This window comes from Sceloporus occidentalis, unplaced genomic scaffold (genome assembly GCF_023333645.1).
Source record: "Sceloporus occidentalis isolate IW3139 unplaced genomic scaffold, rSceOcc1.0.p SCAF_1, whole genome shotgun sequence".
Lineage (NCBI taxonomy): Eukaryota > Metazoa > Chordata > Lepidosauria > Squamata > Phrynosomatidae > Sceloporus > Sceloporus occidentalis.
In genome coordinates this window covers 183,863,285-183,880,060 of record NW_028316981.1, presented here as the reverse complement: position 1 = coordinate 183,880,060, position 16,776 = coordinate 183,863,285, and the positions used below count along the sequence as shown (strand labels likewise).

The following is a 16,776-nucleotide window of genomic DNA, read 5'->3' as shown; positions in this document are numbered from 1 at the left end:
CTAAAGTAGAACTGTTGAACCAATTTTTTTTTCCAGCTGGAGTAGACCCATTGAACCCAAGGAGGAGAAGGGCAGCGAGGCCCCATGGGCCGCAGGGCAACAATCAGCAGCAGTACCGGGCTGGGGCCAGTCCCAAGGCCTCGCCGGGCCGGATCTGGCCCGCGGGCCGTAGGTTGCCGACCCCTGCTCTAGATGTAGGCCCAAGGGTTTGTGGCTTTCCTCTAGATGTTTTCATTCATTTTTAAAAGTTCTAAAATGTTCATATAGTTAAATGAACTAAAACCTTGCTTCATCTTGCAGTGAGTGATGGGATGCTGTGCTCAGATATTCCCAACTTTATTGTATACTGAGTTCCCAGTTTCTTTGCATCCTGCAACTTCAGTCCTTGTGATAGTTTCTTTGAAGATTACTTCCGCTAAAATGTCCTCAATCATTCTGAAATGTTCTGCACAACATTTACCTTTTGATAGTTCACTTAAAGTCAACTTCTATTGGGACGTCGTCTGTCATTCTTAAATAATAATAATAATAAGTTTTATTTATAAACCGCTTTTCTGCAGTGATCAAAACGGTGTACAGGTAAAAATTGCAATGACAGAGTAGATAATACAGAATAAAAATTGCAATACATAAATAAAACTTCAATAAAAACATTACAGTTATACAAATTAAAACCATTACATCAAATCCAAGCTAGCTGAGTGCAGTCAATAGTACAGTACATGTTATGCATTCACAGGTTTCATTCTTGTACATCACTTACCTTGTGATAGCTTCCATTGAAACTGAAATTGAAATTGACATCTGTTGAGATGTTTCCATGAATTCATGGGCTAACCTCTCCTCATTCAATTGCAGGAGCCTGATATGCTGGAAAGAAAACAATTTATTATGCAATGTTTATAGAGCAAGAAAAGAGTGAGGCTGCAAATGGCTTCCAATAACCAAAAAGACAAGAGTGAGGTTGGAAATGGCTTCCAGAAATACTAGAACTGAAACTTTTGCTTCACCTTGTAGAGAGTGATGGGATGCTGCGCTCAGCTATTCCCAGTTTCCTTTCATTCTGGAGCTTCAGTCCTTGTGATGGTTTCTTTGAAGATCACTTCTGCTGAAATTTCCTCAAATCATTCTTAAATGTTCTGCATAACACTTACCTTTTGATAGTTTCCTTGAAGTCAACTTCTATTGAGACGTTGTCCATCATTCTTACATTTCCAATTTATACATCACATACCTTCTGATACTTTCCTTTGAAGTTGGCCTCTGCTAAGATGTTTCCATGAATTATAATCAAGGATGGATACAACTATAATTGGTTTGCATACTAACGGTTATTGGAAAGATTTAAAATGGATGTTAAAATAAATGGAATTTGACCTAGTGATCAGGAGTTGGAGAAAATAATTACGAATGATGATAAAAAACAGATATCTAAATTCTTTAATAGTTAAATAGGAGCTAGAAGATGAAACAATTAAGGAATTCATGGCAATTGGCAATAGATTTGAACCAAACAATTATTTTAGAACAATGAAAAAACACTTGAAGGCAAGAATTAAATACACTGTAAATATTGAAATAAGAGGAATTTTATACAAATCAGTGTATAAGGTACCTAACCTTATATAGGTTATCTAAAATGTTTAAAGGAAATAATGGGTTGTGTTGGAAATGCCATTTAGAACTAGGGACATACTTACATGCATGGTGGAATTGTGGTGAGGCAAAAAAATATTGAAAATCAATATATATGGTAATGAAAAAAAAATCATTTTAGTGATTGCATGGATCTGAAGATGTGCCTTTTGAATATAATAGAGAACCATAACTTAGAAAATAAGGAAGGGAAAATAATATTTTTGGCTATAACTGCACCTGGAATGCTTTATGCAAAATATTGGAAACCGGAAGAAACACCTTCGGTGGAGGAATGGAAGTTAAAAACTCTATGATTTCTTTGAAATGGATAAATTGACTTATCTCTCAAAAAATAAATCTTTACAAGATTTTTATAAAGAGTGGAAGCCTTGGATTAGTTGTGTTCAAACCGAAGGAAAAGAAAATAGATGGATAGCATTAAAGTATTAGATAAGAAAATTATATACATGTATATTCTTGTGACTTAAAGAGTTAAGAATGAATTAACAGAGTTTGGTAATTTGCATTTAGATATATTTCACTTCTATTTTGCAGAGGGGCTTAAATAAGTAAGCAAGCAAATATTTTCAAGTGTATATGATTTAACCAATCCTATTTAAGTTTATTTTAATTTAGGCTTCTGTGGATAATGAGGGAATGAAAGCTATTAAGAGTTAGTGGTTTAGAATTAACTTAGGAACTTAATCTGTACAGTTCAGGAAGTGATTTGTTGTATGTTGTATGTTTTGTGCAAAGTGTTGTTTTGTATGTTCATAATAATAAAAAAAGATGTTTCCATGAATTCATGGCCTTTCTCTATGACTTCTCCTCATTCAACTGCAGGATTTGAAAAACCACAATGGAAACAGTTTATTATGCAATGTTTATAGTGCCCAAAAACAGAGGCTTAAGGTTGCAAATAGCTTCCAGAAATTTTAGAACCAAAGCGTTTGCTTCACCTTGTAGTGAGTGACGTTATGCTGTAGTCAGATATTTCCAGTGTTCTTGGATACTTAAGCTTCAGTCCTTCTGTTGTAACCCAAGTGTGCAAGATGGAGGTGAAGAAGCATCAGTACACAGGTGCTGGTTTGTAGAAAAATTGAAGGAAGGTGGCAGGGACAAGAAGTGAAGTGGAGAATACTCACCTGGAGGACTTTGGCCTGGTACAGACTGCCGCAAAGCGGCAGCCTAGGGCCAATTTTAGGGCTCAGGATTGCAGAGCGACCTCATGTTCTTGAGCCCTACCGTCTGGCAGTGGCACCATAATGGCGGCGTCCCATCCCACAGGGGCTGCCATGATGACGCAAACGCGGTGCAGCGTCTGCACATCACGGCACCACACTTGCATCATTAACCTGCAACAGTGTTCCAATGGTGCACTCATGGCTCCTGCCACACGCAGCAAAAAGTACCTGCTTTCTGTGGGGGTTTTTTGCTGTGGAGGGAGGCCGCACAGTTTGACTGCTACAGCTTCCGTCAGCATCAAAAGCGAGTGGCTGTAGCCTGCCCTTTCGGGGCGGTCTGTCGAGCCCCTAAATCTACCTGGACAGTCAGCCAACCAAACTGGTGGCTCTAAATAGGTGCATAGCTTCAGCCGTTCATATCTACCAGTCATGATGAGGGTTTCATGAAGCTTCACTTGGTTGGAATCCTCTCTTTAATCTACACTGCGGTTGATTTCAACATTAAAGAGAGATTAAAGCACATTTCATCACCCCACAAATGAAGTGGAAATGGTGAATAATTGCGCAAATGATTATCACACGCAATTATGCAAATAACATGATATTGGAAATGCATTTTCACTGAAATCCTGAAAGTAAAAAGATGTGCATTAATGCTACTTTGTAACCACTTTAATGGCAGGTTTTGTGCGACGTCGTGTGAAATTATTTCGTGTAATTACATGATTTTCCTGGGATATTCACAGGAAAAACTTCCAATCCCCTTCGTGTGACAAACTCCATAGAACTAAATAACTTTTGCTTTACCGATATCCTAGGATCTCCCCTCCTTTCAACCCTGTACCAGCCATTCTCATGGGACTGGCCTCAAAGCTCCCAATCTCTACTCCCTTCACATCTGCTTGTCAATCACTTGAAGGACTGTTGTTGTTGTTCTTTATTGTTGTGTGCTCTCAAGTTGTTTCTGACTTCTGGTGACCCTAAGGCAAATCTATTATGGGGTTTTCATGGCAGGATTTGTCTTCTCTCAGTCTCAGAGGAAAGCAAAGGCAAATCCTTTCTGAACAAAGAAAACCCATGATAAGTTCACTTTAGGGTTGCCATAAATTGGAAAGACACACAGCAACCACAAATCACTGTCCTCTGATCCCCACAGCCCTTTTCCAAAACTCAAGCCCCAAAACCATGCTGATGCTTTCTGCCTTATTACCGTCCTCATTTTATAACCTCATTTTACTTGCTATCATTCCACATAGTGGACAGATTACTTCAGTCGTTGCTTCCCAGCAGACTGGAGGAGGGCAAACGTTGTCCCCATCTTCAAAAAGGGGAAAAAAGAGGATCCCAACAATTATTGTCCAGTTAGTCTGACATCAATACTAGGAAAGATTCTAGAGCAGATAATTAAACAGAGAGTCTGTGAACATCTAGAAGGCAATGCCATAATCACAAAAAGTCAACATGAGTTTCAGAGAAAGAAGTCATGCCAGACAAATCTGATCTCTTTCTTTGATAAAATTACCAGCTTGGTAGATGAAGGGAATGCTGTGAATATAGTATATCTTGATTTCAGTAAGGCCTTTGACAAAGTTTCCCATGACATTCTTGCAAACAAGCTTGTAAAATGTGGGCTAGACAAGGCAACTGTTACATGGATTTGTAACTGGTTGACCGGCCGAACCCAAAGGGTGCTCAACAATGGCTCCTTTTCATCCTGGAGAAAAGTGACCAGTGGGGTCCCACAGGGCTCTGTCCTGGGCCCAGTGCTATTCAACATCTTTTTCACTGACTTGAATGACAAAATTGGGGGCATACATATCAAATTTGCAGATGACACCAAATTAGGAGGAGTGGCTAATCCCCCAGATGAGAGGATCAAAATTCAAAATGACCTTAATAGATTAGAAAGCTGGGCCAAAGCTAACAAAATGAACCTCAGCACGGAGAAATGTAAGGTACTGCACTTAGGGCAGAAAAATGAAATGCGCAGATATAGGATGGGAGACACATTGCTGAATGAAAGTACATGTGAAAGGGATCTAGGAGTCCAAGTAGACCACAAGTTGAACATGAGTCAACAGTGCGATGCGGCAGCTAAAAAGGCCAATGCAATTTTAGGCTGCATCAATAAAAGTATAATATCTAGAGCAAGAGAAGTAATAGTGCCACTCTATTCTGCTTTGGTCAGGCCCCACCTGCAATAATGTGTCCAGTTCTGGGCACCACAATTAAAAAAGGATGTTGAGAAACTGGAGCGTGTCCAAAGGAGGGCAACTAAAATGATGAAGGGTGTGGAAACCATGTCCTATGAGGAACGACTTAAGGAGCTGGGGATGTTTAGCCTGGAGAAGAGAAGGTTAAGAGGTGATATGATAGCCCTGATTAAATACTTGAAGGGATGTCATATTGAGAAGGGAGCTAGCTTGTTTTCTGCTGCTCCAGAGACTAGGACCTGGAGCAATGGATGCAAACTGCAGGAAAAGAGATTCCACCTCAACATTAGAAGGAGCTTCCTGACAGTGAGGGCTGTTCGACAGTGGAACACACTCCTTGGAGTGCAGTGGAGTCTCCTTCCTTAGAGGTCTTTAAACAGAGGCTGAATGGTCATCTGTTGGGAGTGCTTTGATTCTGTGTTCCTGCATGGCAGGGATTGGGCTGGATGGCCCTTGTGATCTCTTCCAACTCTATGATTCTACGATTCTCTCAGGCTATAAGGTGAGAGAAACAGGCAATATTTTCCTCCAATATGCCAAGAACTTGCACTAAATTTAGGTCCATTGGGTACAACTACAGCTTATCCTCATATCCACGGATTCTTTATCCACATAGTCAACCATCCACAGCTTGAAAATATTCAAATATATATTTGAACCTGATTTTTTCCCATTTTCTGTAAGGGACACCATTATACTATGCCCTTGTATTTAATAGGACTTGGGCATCCACAAATTTTGGTATCCTTGGAACCAAACCCCAGCAGATGCCAAGGGCCCAATATATTTCTTATTTTCTTGGAAACTTGCTAGGGACCAGTAGCTGAGGTGCTGTTAAATGGCTATCTCTTTGAAGAAAGTTGTTCTAGATCAGTGGTTCCCAACCTTCCTAATGCCCTTTAATACAGTTCCTCATGTTGTGGTGATCCCCAACCATAAAATTATTTTGGTCTCGGTTCTTAAGACCATTGGAAATATGGTTTTAGCTGACCCCTGTGAAAGAGTCGTTCAACCCCCAAAGGGGTCACGACCCACAGGTTGAGAACTGCTGGTCTAACCATTATACTGTACTCTCTGCTCAATGATGGGCAGTTGGTCAGGGATGAAAGAAACATAGAAGGTTATCGCATGGGGGCAAAACCGTCCGCCGATGTGTTCTAACGAGCATGAGCGCGGGCGCGCACGGAGCGTGATGGGAACCTGATGGGGCCCAGAACGCTAGTTTACCGCACGGTGGAACGCCGCCGCCGCTGCCGCCGGCGTTCCCATCGGGTTCCTGGTGTGTTCCAAGAGGCGCCATTTCTGGGAACGCTTTTGAAACTGTTCCCAGAAATGGCGCCTCCTGGAACACATCGGGAACCCGATGGGAACGCCGGCGGCAGCAGCGGCGTTCCACCGTGCAGTAAACTAGCGTTCTGGGCCCCATTGGGTTCCCATCATGCTCCGTGCGCACCCACACTCGTGCTCGTTAGAACACATCGGGGGACGGTTTTGCCCCCATGCGATAATCTTCATAGTCTGAGGCCTATTGTTGAAAGTAGGTTTTAGAGGTCCACCGTCCAGGCCTAGCTAGATATTAAGCTACTCCTAATTGTTGCATCCAACAACTCTTTTTATCTAAAAATCTGGGGGGGGGGCAATCACTATCAGGACTGCAACATGCAGAGCTCAGAGTTTCACTCTTTCCTGGGCACTATGGAACTAGAAAAACTTATTGCTTTCTCTTTCTCTCTCTCACTGACACTCATACACATAGATCCTGTCGTTGCGATCCCTTCCAAGAGGAAACCTGCCTTCCAGTGCTCATGGCTTGGCTCAAACCAAACCATGCCTGGCACAGAAAGCCTGAACTGTCATGTGTTCTGCAGCTGCCCTTGCTCTTCATTCAGTAGGGCTCCTCTTCTCTATATTTAGCCAAGGCAAAAGGCCTCTTCCTGAATAGCCACTGTTGCAATCAGTATCGCAACCCTTGCAATCCCCCAGTTCTTCCTCAATCGGTTTGCTTTCCTGCCTTCCTCTGATTCATTTATTTTTCTGACAGGATCTGCTTCTCCAAAGGAAGAAGAAGGATTCCTAAGTATGGAGCTCTCATGCCTTCTGTCCGTCTTGATCTTTTCGATGCTGTACTCTCAGGGAGCCCCTTTCCGGATCTGTGCCTTCAACACTCAGCGCTTCGCCCAAGGGAAGGTGGATAAAGCCCACGTCATGGACACTTTTGTCAAGGTGGGGTTTCAACACAATCCTAGGCAAGGGTGGCAGGAAGCTGAATTTGTCTGATCTCACATGGTGTCTTAGTGTAGGCAGGGCTTCTTATCTTGTGTTGGCAACTTGTATAGACAAGCTCCGATGTGGGGTGTGGACACTTTGGCCCTCCAGAGGTTTTGTATGATAACTCCCATAATCCATAACCATTGGGCATTCTTGCTGGGGCTTCTGGGAAATGTAAGCTAAAACATCTGAAGGATCAAAGGATCTTCAACCCCTGTGGGTGCTGTTCGCCTTCAAGCCATTTCTGACTTATGACAACCCTAAGGCGAACCTATCAAGGGGTTTTCTTGGCAAGATTTGTTCAGAGGAGATTTACCATTGCCTTCCCCTGAGGCTGAGAGAATGTGACTTACGCAAGATTACTCAGTGGGTTTCATGGCCGAGCTGGGAATCGAACCCTGGTCTCCAGAGTCATAGTCCAACACTCAAACTACTGTACCATGCTGGTTCCTTACTTCCAGGCAGACCAAGGATTTCTACCACTACTAATCAGATGTCAAAGTGTACTACATGATTCCATCATTTCCTCCTTAATGCCCCCCTTTTCTGGTAAGAAAAGGGACAGAGGAAGCAGTGGGAAAGCACAAGAAAGTTATAAATGGACACCCTCACACCTGGAATACTTCCACACACACCTCAAGCTGGGGCTATTTCTGGTGTCACAGTGGAGCTAAGATAGCAACTGAAAGCTTTTAGCCTGGGGGACCTGATCCATAATAATCTCCCAGGTCATACCCCTTCCTTAGCATAATCCATATGACATATCTTCCAACATTTCACAGGTGAAAATTGGGACATATGTGGCCAAGCAACATCAGAGTGTGGTCAAGATGGCAAAAGTTATGAATGAAGCACACATAAACTGGGGATGCAGCAGTTTGCTTTTGCCTGAACCCACTGGGAAGCACAAGATTCTGTCCCTTCCTGTATCTTCCCCTTTACTGAGTTAATTGAGTGTAGACTGCTGTTGCATACTAGCTGCTATTTGAAAAACAAGCACTGGGAATACTGCTTTGGGGGCAATTGGTGGAGAGAAGAGCCAACACTTTGTCTCAGGAGTATCACAAAAGAGGTGCGGAGGAGAAAGGAGAGGCCTCAGGTTCTTTTTAAATTAAAAAAAATAATTTAATTTTTTTAAAAAAATTATTCTTTAACATTTTTCTTTTAAAATCTCATATCTTACCAAATTTTCATTTTAATGACATAAAATTGTGTACAGTGCGCCCATGCTATAGGCTTATGCAGATGCCATATGATGAGAGTGAATGGCGCATGCGCCCGTGGCGTGCACACTCTCCAGCAATGCGAGCACCAGCCCCATTCAATCGAATGGGATGTGAGCTTACACATTTTTTGGCTTACGCTGGGAATTTGGAACGGATCCACTGTACATGTAAATACATTTAGCCTGTGCATATGATACTGTAATTTAAAGGCATAATTTTCATTTTGCTAGCTGTTTACATTACAATTATCGCCATTACGTTCAATGATATATGGGAACTACAATTTATGAGTAACATAAGTACAAAAAAGTTACTAAAGACCCTGTATGGTATGGTATGGGAAGATGTCAATGGGATGTGTGTGACACCATGAGTTACTGCATCGAGTGATGCCAACTCTAGTGACACCCAATTTGTACCTGAAGTCACTTTGTCACTTTATGAAAGCACACTATATCTATTTAGTACAATCTGCATTATAAAAAGGCCTTTGCATCTGTACCTGGAATGTGTTATTACACTCCTAGTTACTGACAGTAGCAAAATGGCTGACAAGTGGTCACACAGCAGTCGAAACAAGCATTAATTAATGGTTATCCCTCTACTCCATCCTCTTCCTGCACACCCCACAGATCCTGGCTCGCTGCGATATCGCTGTTCTACAAGAGGTGATGGATGCAAAAGGAAAGGCAATTCCAGCTTTGGCAGCTGCCCTGAATCGGTAAGCATGAATAATGTGAGAGAAACAAAGTCAAGGAGACATAAATAGATGAGTGGTTTAAGGGAGCAGCAGATGGTGCCAAGTGAGTAGCATTGTGAGTCTGACAGTGACACAGAGGATTGGTACCACCTGAACCCCAAGATATTGAGGATTGTGGTTTGTGGTGACAAGTGTTCCAGCTTGAATGACCGAAAGCCCCATCCTCTGTCTAATCAGTGTCCCCAAAAGCAGGAAAACCAGCAAGAAACTGATAGGATTATTAGTTTATTTTTCTTTTCTGATCTGGGTGATACCTTGTTATGGGAAGGGGGACTTTTCTATATCCACACATACTTTGCTTTTCAAATAAAGTGTCTTCAAATTCATCTTAATTGCCTCCTCTCCCATTAGGTTTGAGAATGGTGCTGATGTCTATAGCTACATTACCAGCCCTCTGCTGGGTCGAAGCAATTACCAAGAACGCTATGTGTTCATGTACAGGTGAGTGGCACCATCTTGTGCAGATATAGGCTTGCCAGAAGCAAAACTGAACTGGTCTCCTGCACCTTTAATGGCTGTGCAGAAGAGGGAACTTTGGCAGATGTTGCTTGTTGTCACTGCAACCAGGTAACACAACCCTTCTACCCAACCCTGATAGAAACAGAAGCCCACCTTCATGGAGCACATCTACAACTCTGTCTTGTGATTTGGGGCATGAGCACATGAGCCCCATTCCAGCTGCAGTCACACTTGTTAAAGAAAATTGAATTGTACCTATTTGTAAGCAGCCTTTGTCACACGTCTTCACAATCACACAAGGGCGGCTGCTGCTGCTGCTACCATCACACTCTTTTCCTGACTCCCCTTAACCCCTCCTCCCTGCCCTATGCCCTGTTGGTACTTTCTAATTTTATTTATATTTTCACTTTTTTCACACAATTCTGGAGCTCTGCTACTGCGGTTTAATTTTTTAAAAAGAAAAGAAATAGAAAAAAATCAAAGCAAATCAGGCTGTTTGGGAATAGTGAAAAGGAGACACTAACACCACAAGACTACTAATATTGCATCTGCTGTAGCAGTGATGTTTTGTACATGGAGACTAGTGTGATTGGGAAGTCATTGATGGGTTTACCCCATCAGTGAAAAGGAATGTCCTAACTGCGTTCAGGGAAAACTGCAGCTATGGGTTGGTGGTGTATCATCAAAGCCAGCTTTTTCCAGCTTTAATCACAGTTTTAAAGTCATGTGTAGTAATCTCCTTAGTGTCATTCCTTTGCTTCTTTCCTGAGGCCAAATCCTCCATTATTTATCCGTGCCTCTCCATTCCCATAGGAACAAGAGAACGCGGGTGCTGGACTCTTATAAATATGAAGATGATCATCTAGAGCGGCCCGATGTCTTTGCGCGTGAGCCCTTCATTGTACGCTTCAGCTTGCCAAACAAAGGTGAGGGCTCAAGAAACATCACTAGTTCCGTTTCTAGCTATGGGTTTGGAAAGTGTGAACCTATGGCAGGGGGAGAGAATAATTTCCCAAAACCTCTGATGATTGAACCCTCTTCAGATTCCTAGCACATTCATCAACCCACTGTGACACTGTGCTCCAGAAGTTCCCATTCCCCAACCTTTTTGAGCCTGTGGGCAGTGCTAGAGGAGGAAATTGGACATAAATGTTTTAAAACAAGCCATCCTTCTTTTGGATGTCTGATCCCAAGAACTGTGATTTGTTTTAATTGCAATTAGTGAAAGCCAAGATCAAACTGGTTTCAGGTCTTGAGATGTTCCCAAAACTTTAACAGTTGTACTATATGTGAAGTCCAAGTTGACATGACTCTTCTGTCACTTATAGTGACTTTCTCCATTTTCACACCTTCAAGCACTTCCTGAGCTGGTGTTGATCCCGCAGCATACGATGCCCTCCAAGGCGGAAGCTGAAATTGATGCTCTCTATGATGTTTTCCTGAATGTGCAAGCACGCTGGGGCACCGAGGTATGGGGTAAGGAATTACAAGGCACAGGAGGGTTAGTTGAAAGAAATGGCTCCACCTCTCCCATCTTATCAGCTGATCTTCAACCAGAGGAGAAAGGAGAAGCCTCAGATTTTTTTAAAAAAATTAAAATTGTAATTTTATTTTTTTTAAAAAAATCATATTTTACCAAATTTTCACTTTACCCACATAAAACTATGTACATGTAAATATACTTAGCATGTGCATCTGATATTTGCATAATTTTTATTTTGCTCATTGTTTATGTCACAACTATTACCGTTATATTCAGTGACATACAAGAATTACAATTTATGGGTAACATTAGTACAAAAAAATTACTAAGGATTTTGTATAGTGTGTCATGGGAGGAGGTCAATGGTAGTGGTGAGGTGACACCATGAGGTACCACGCCAGGTGACGCCAACCCTTGTGATGCCGCTGGATGGGAGGACAAGAAACTGCATGTGCACATGTAGCATCTCGGCCATGGTGTGCCACCAAAGGGTAGCAAAGTGTTCATTGTTTATGTTCTTAAAGTGTGCAAGAGATGTCTGAGGCATTTTCTGTCTCCTGTGCTAACGTAATTTGACAAGCCCAAAGTCCTACATGCCCTGACTTGCATGAAGACATTTGCTGTTTCTCCATAGGCAGCAAAATGTCTTAGTTTGGTCTTGAAATACAGCTGATTTAATGTCTGTGTACTGTGTGCAGTGATAACCTACTACTCTTTTTGCTCATTTAAGACACTTGGAGACCTAACCGATTGTCTTGCCCTCCTGTCCACCACAGGACATGATTTTCTTGGGTGATTTCAATGCGGACTGTGGCTATGTGGCAAAGAAACGCTGGAGCAATATCCGCCTACGTGAAAAGCCTGGGTTTCACTGGCTCATTGGAGACAAAGCTGACACCACTGTTCGAGAGAACACCCGCTGTGCCTATGACAGGTAGGACTGGTGGTACCATCAATTCAGGACTTTAGGACATGTAGGTGATATGTATGTGTGTATGTGTCTTCAAGTCACCTGTTGACTTACAGCAACTCCATGAATTTCACAGGGGCTTCTTAGGCGAGGAATACTCAGAGGAGGTTTTCCAGTTCCTTCCTCTGAAATATAGTCTACATCACCTGGTATTCCCTGGTGGTCTCTCGTCCAAGTACTAACCAGGCCTTACCCTGCTTTGATTCCAAGAGCAGGCAGGATCTGGTACCTTTAGAGTATTTAGACTCCATTTTGGGCAGATGTCTAGAGATGAAGTTCCCAGACCTATGACTCAATGTCATGATGAACAAAAGGGACCCCAATGCAGCAGGGCTGACTTAATATTTAAAGAGTTGGCCAAATAAAATGATTAAGTCTGTGCAAGCAATAGGGTGTGTGGAACCTTTTAACTCTTAAGCTTCCAGAAGCCCTAGCCAGTATGACCAGTGATAACGGATTATGGAAATGGTAGCCCGCAATATCTGGAAGGCCACAGGTTTTGCATCCCTGGTGTAATATGTAAACTATATTGCTAGATGGAATATAGGAACTCAAACTTGGCTGAAGTGAAACATTTGCACAATCTGCTATGTTTTAATTCATGTCTTGTTCTCTCTGACCCCTAACCAGGATTGTGGTGCATGGTGAACAGTGCCTTGATGCAGTTGTACCTGGATCAGCTCAGCCATTTGATTTCCCCAAAGAATTTGGACTCTCAGAGACAGAGGTATCATAGCAACTACTTGGCTGTTATTTGTGCACAATACCTCTCTATTCAAGAAACACTAAGAATATGTCCTACTTCTCACATCATTTTGGGCTTGATGTGGTGGCTCAGCGGTTAAGACACTGACTCTGACAATAGCAAGATTGGCAGATCAGCAGTTCGAGGTCCAAATGCCTCATGACAGAGTGATCTCCCATCACTATCCCATATTCTGCCAACCTAGGAGTTCAAAAGCATGTAAAAGTGCAAGTAGATAATAAATAGGTACCACTTTGGTGGGAAGGTAAGAATGTTCTGTACAGTCATGCTGGCCACATGACCATGGGATTGTTTTTGAAAACGCTGGCCCTTCGGCTTAGTAATGGAGATGAGCACCACCCCCTACAAGTCGGGCATGACTTGACAAGCTTGTCAATAGGGAATACCTTTATCTTTAAAAAAATAATAATGTCATTTTCTCTTTCTCTCTCTCCTTCCCAGGCTTTGGAGATCAGCGACCATTATCCTGTAGAGGTGGAACTGTATTCAGCTTGTTGGGGGCTCCAGCCAGCCAGTCCAGTTGGTCTTCTCTTCTTGGCCACTGCCATGCTGTCTGGGACAGGGTATGTCATTTGAAGCTTTTCCGGTTCTCCTGGGAATCTGGATGGTGATGTCTGTCCAGGCTTTGCATCAGTTGTTGTCATCTGCAGCCAAGTTACCTTCAGCTTATGGTGACCCTATGAATGAGAGATCTCCATGAGCTCTGGTCATGAACGTGCTGGGCTTGCAGACTCAGGACAGCTGTGGCTTCTTTGACTCAACCAAGCCATCTGGAATATGATCTTCCTCTTTTACTACTGTCTTCTACTTTCCAGACCACTATTGTCATCTCAGCTGGCCCTCCATATTAATGGATTCTGCATCCATGGACTCAGCCAACTACAGCTTGAAAATATTCCAAAAATATATATATTCACAAGGGGCCATTTTGGTTCCTCAAGTCAATGTTACCCCAAGTGATGGTCTGTGGACCTGTGTTGGTCCAGGAACCATCCCCTGCCAGTTCACAGCAAGTTTCCAAGACACTATGCAAACATAATACAGTAGGCCCTCCATATCCACAGATTCTTTATCCATGGATTCAACCTATGTCTTGAAAATATTTATACGTATATATGAATTCCAAAAGCAACCTTGATTTTGCCATTTTATATAAGAGACACCATTTTACTGTGCCACTGTATTTAATGGGACTTGAACATCCATGGATTTTGGTATCCACCGGAGGTCCTAGAACCAAATCCCAGTGGATACCAAGGGCCCACTGTATATCCAGAGTAGAACAGCCTCAGTAGGAGAATAGAATTGGCAAGAGGATGCATTTTGTTGGCTCAACCAGTGGCTTGAAGATGCTGAGTGTTTCCAGAGGGACAGAAGTGATTGTGGAAAGGACTAAAAAAACATGGAGAAGGCTACAAATGAAGGTGTCAGTGTCTGGACATCCCTTCAAATTGCTCAACTGGGACAATGTTATTGAGAGACAATGTGAAAGCTTCTTCTGCAACAGTACCTGTTATCCAAGTTTCTAGGGGCCAAGCTGGCAATGCCAGATCTGTATCCAATGTCACTATGTGGCAGAGCAATGAATGGCTCATAGCAACGTCTGGGTGAAATACACTTAGATCATGGATAGATTCCACTCACCCAAATTGTCCTCTGGATGCTTCCAGGCCCAAAGATGTAAAAGATGTATTTTGGGTCCTTTCACACTACACAGTTATAGCACTGTAATTCCACTCTGACTGCCATGGTTCCATCTTATAAAATTCAGGTATTTGTTGGGGATTCTTTTCCAGGGGAGACTTTACAATTCTTGGCCAGAGAGTTACTTTGAGGTGTAGCCACACTGCAGATTTAAAGCAGCTTGGCGGCACATGAACTGCCACGGCGCTATACTGGGATCTGTAGTTTGGTGAGGTACCAGAGTTCTCCAACAGACCAGGCTGAATATCTCCAGGATTCTGGAACATAAGTCATAGCAGTTAAAATGGTGTCAAACTGTTTTAATTCTGCCTCTGACCAAACCTCAAATCCCAGGATTCCATAGGATGCCAGTCTGGTAGTTGAAATGGAACCATAGCAATGCAGGGTGAAAGGGCCCTTGGTGTGCTGTTTTATGGTTGGTTATTCTTAGAACCCATTTGCCTCTGGTTCTGAGTTGCCCTTCAGTCTTGATTTTAGGTTGGTCCCATGGCTTGTGACTCAGCCCAGGTTGCTGCTCATGTCCTCATCCAGTTTACACAGAGTGCTTCCTTCAGCAACAGGCATGCCCATGTAATGGCAGTATTTATGGGAGTATTCTGGGCATTGTAGTTCCAAAAAGTTTGTTTTCAACTCTGTGTCATATGTTGGTGGGGGGTGGGGGCAGTGGGGAAGTGAAATGGGTTTTTCTCTAGGCCCATCTTGTTAACACCGCTTTTAACGGCCAGAGTTCAATGCTATGGAATTCTGGGATTTGTGAGATATTTAGCAAGCAATAGCAATATTGTTTATATTTCTATACTGCTTATCAGTGAATAAGCACTCTCTGATCCCTGCCTGGCAACTGCACCAAAGAAGGTCTCTGTGTATTTTGAGATGTTCTATCCAGGTTGTTGTGTTCAGGCTCCCAGGATCAGGTCTGGGTATTGTGCAGAATTCTAATGAGAGACGTCTATCACTTAGTGGTTAGAGCACTTGCTTTGCATGCCAAAGGTCCCATGTTTACCATCCCCAGCTAGGACTGTATCTACACTGTAATGCAATTTGACATTAACTGCCACAGCCAGGTACTGTGGATTTCTGGGATTTGTAGCTTTGTGAGATTTAGCCTTCTCTGTCAGAGAGGTCTGGTGCCACGACTGCAGATCCCAGGATTCCACACTGCAGTTAAAGCAGTGTGAAAGTGCATTCATTCTGCAGTATGGCAGCAGCCTAAGGTAAGACTTCTGTCTGAAATCCTGGAGAGCTACTTCCAGTTCGTATTAATAAGACCAGGTTAGATAGATCAATAGTCTACCAACCAAAGGCAGCATCCTTTGTCGGACTCTGACTGCTTCAGACTTACTCTGATGTACTAATTTTCTATATGCAGGGAAGAAGGATTTTCATTTTTAAGAAGGGAGACAATATATATATGTTGGAATTCTAAAGCAAAGGGAAACCAGGAAGACTGCCTTATGTAACTTTTTTCAGAATGTGTAAAAACTGGTCATTCTCATGCTTTAAATATCCATCTCAGGTGTATTCCAGTTTGAAGCATAACGGGTCTTTCTGACCTCTCTCTAATTCTCCCAATGTTGACATGCTCATAAGGAGCCATTACAAAGTTTATCCTAGATCTACCTCTCTGTAGTTAGAGCTGTGCAGCCATCCAGCTGTTGCTGCACTACAACTCCCAGTGTTCCTTACCATCATCTGTGCCATCTAGGACTGCTGGACATTACAGTCTGACAACATCTCAAGGGCTACAAATTGCTCCACTTCTGATATAAAACTATCCTCAGTGGATAGGATGAAAAATCTACTTGTCTTACAAGTGTATCTTGATCACAGAGCATTCTCTGTAGTAGGAGGTCTTTTGAATAAACTCTATGGGAATGGAGTGTGTATTTCATTTGTGTCTTCTTGCATGGCAGGGGGTTGGATTGGATAGCCCTTGTGGTCACTTCTTATTCTGTGATTCATTCTTCCTGGACAGCAGAGCACTTTGGCTCAAGGAAAAATTGGTGAAGATTTAAAAACAGGAACTTGTCTGAGAAGAAAAACATTGTTCCGATTTCTCATGTTTGACTCAGGATAATATTGTGTCTATTTGGGTGTTCCCATAG

General features: G+C 42.6%; 1 protein-coding gene across 2 annotated transcripts in view; it reads left to right on the top strand.

Annotated features, from left to right (window-relative positions):
- LOC149323011 (deoxyribonuclease-1-like 1) overlaps positions 1-16,540 on the top strand; it is a 41,429-nt gene extending 24,889 nt beyond the window's left edge. Inside the window, exons 2-9 of one of the 2 annotated variants that reach the window (XM_089486133.1) lie at positions 7,077-7,258; positions 9,162-9,250; positions 9,641-9,730; positions 10,562-10,674; positions 11,105-11,217; positions 12,008-12,165; positions 12,832-12,928; positions 13,409-16,540. In XM_089486133.1, the coding sequence (XP_089342259.1) occupies positions 7,115-7,258; positions 9,162-9,250; positions 9,641-9,730; positions 10,562-10,674; positions 11,105-11,217; positions 12,008-12,165; positions 12,832-12,928; positions 13,409-13,543 (939 nt within the window). In that variant the 5' untranslated portion in view covers positions 7,077-7,114 and the 3' untranslated portion in view covers positions 13,544-16,540. Of the gene's footprint in view, positions 1-6,745; positions 7,259-9,161; positions 9,251-9,640; positions 9,731-10,561; positions 10,675-11,104; positions 11,218-12,007; positions 12,166-12,831; positions 12,929-13,408 lie in introns of those variants that run through there. The other variant, XM_089486141.1, reaches the window with a different exon arrangement.
- Positions 16,541-16,776: the final 236 nt, after the last annotated feature.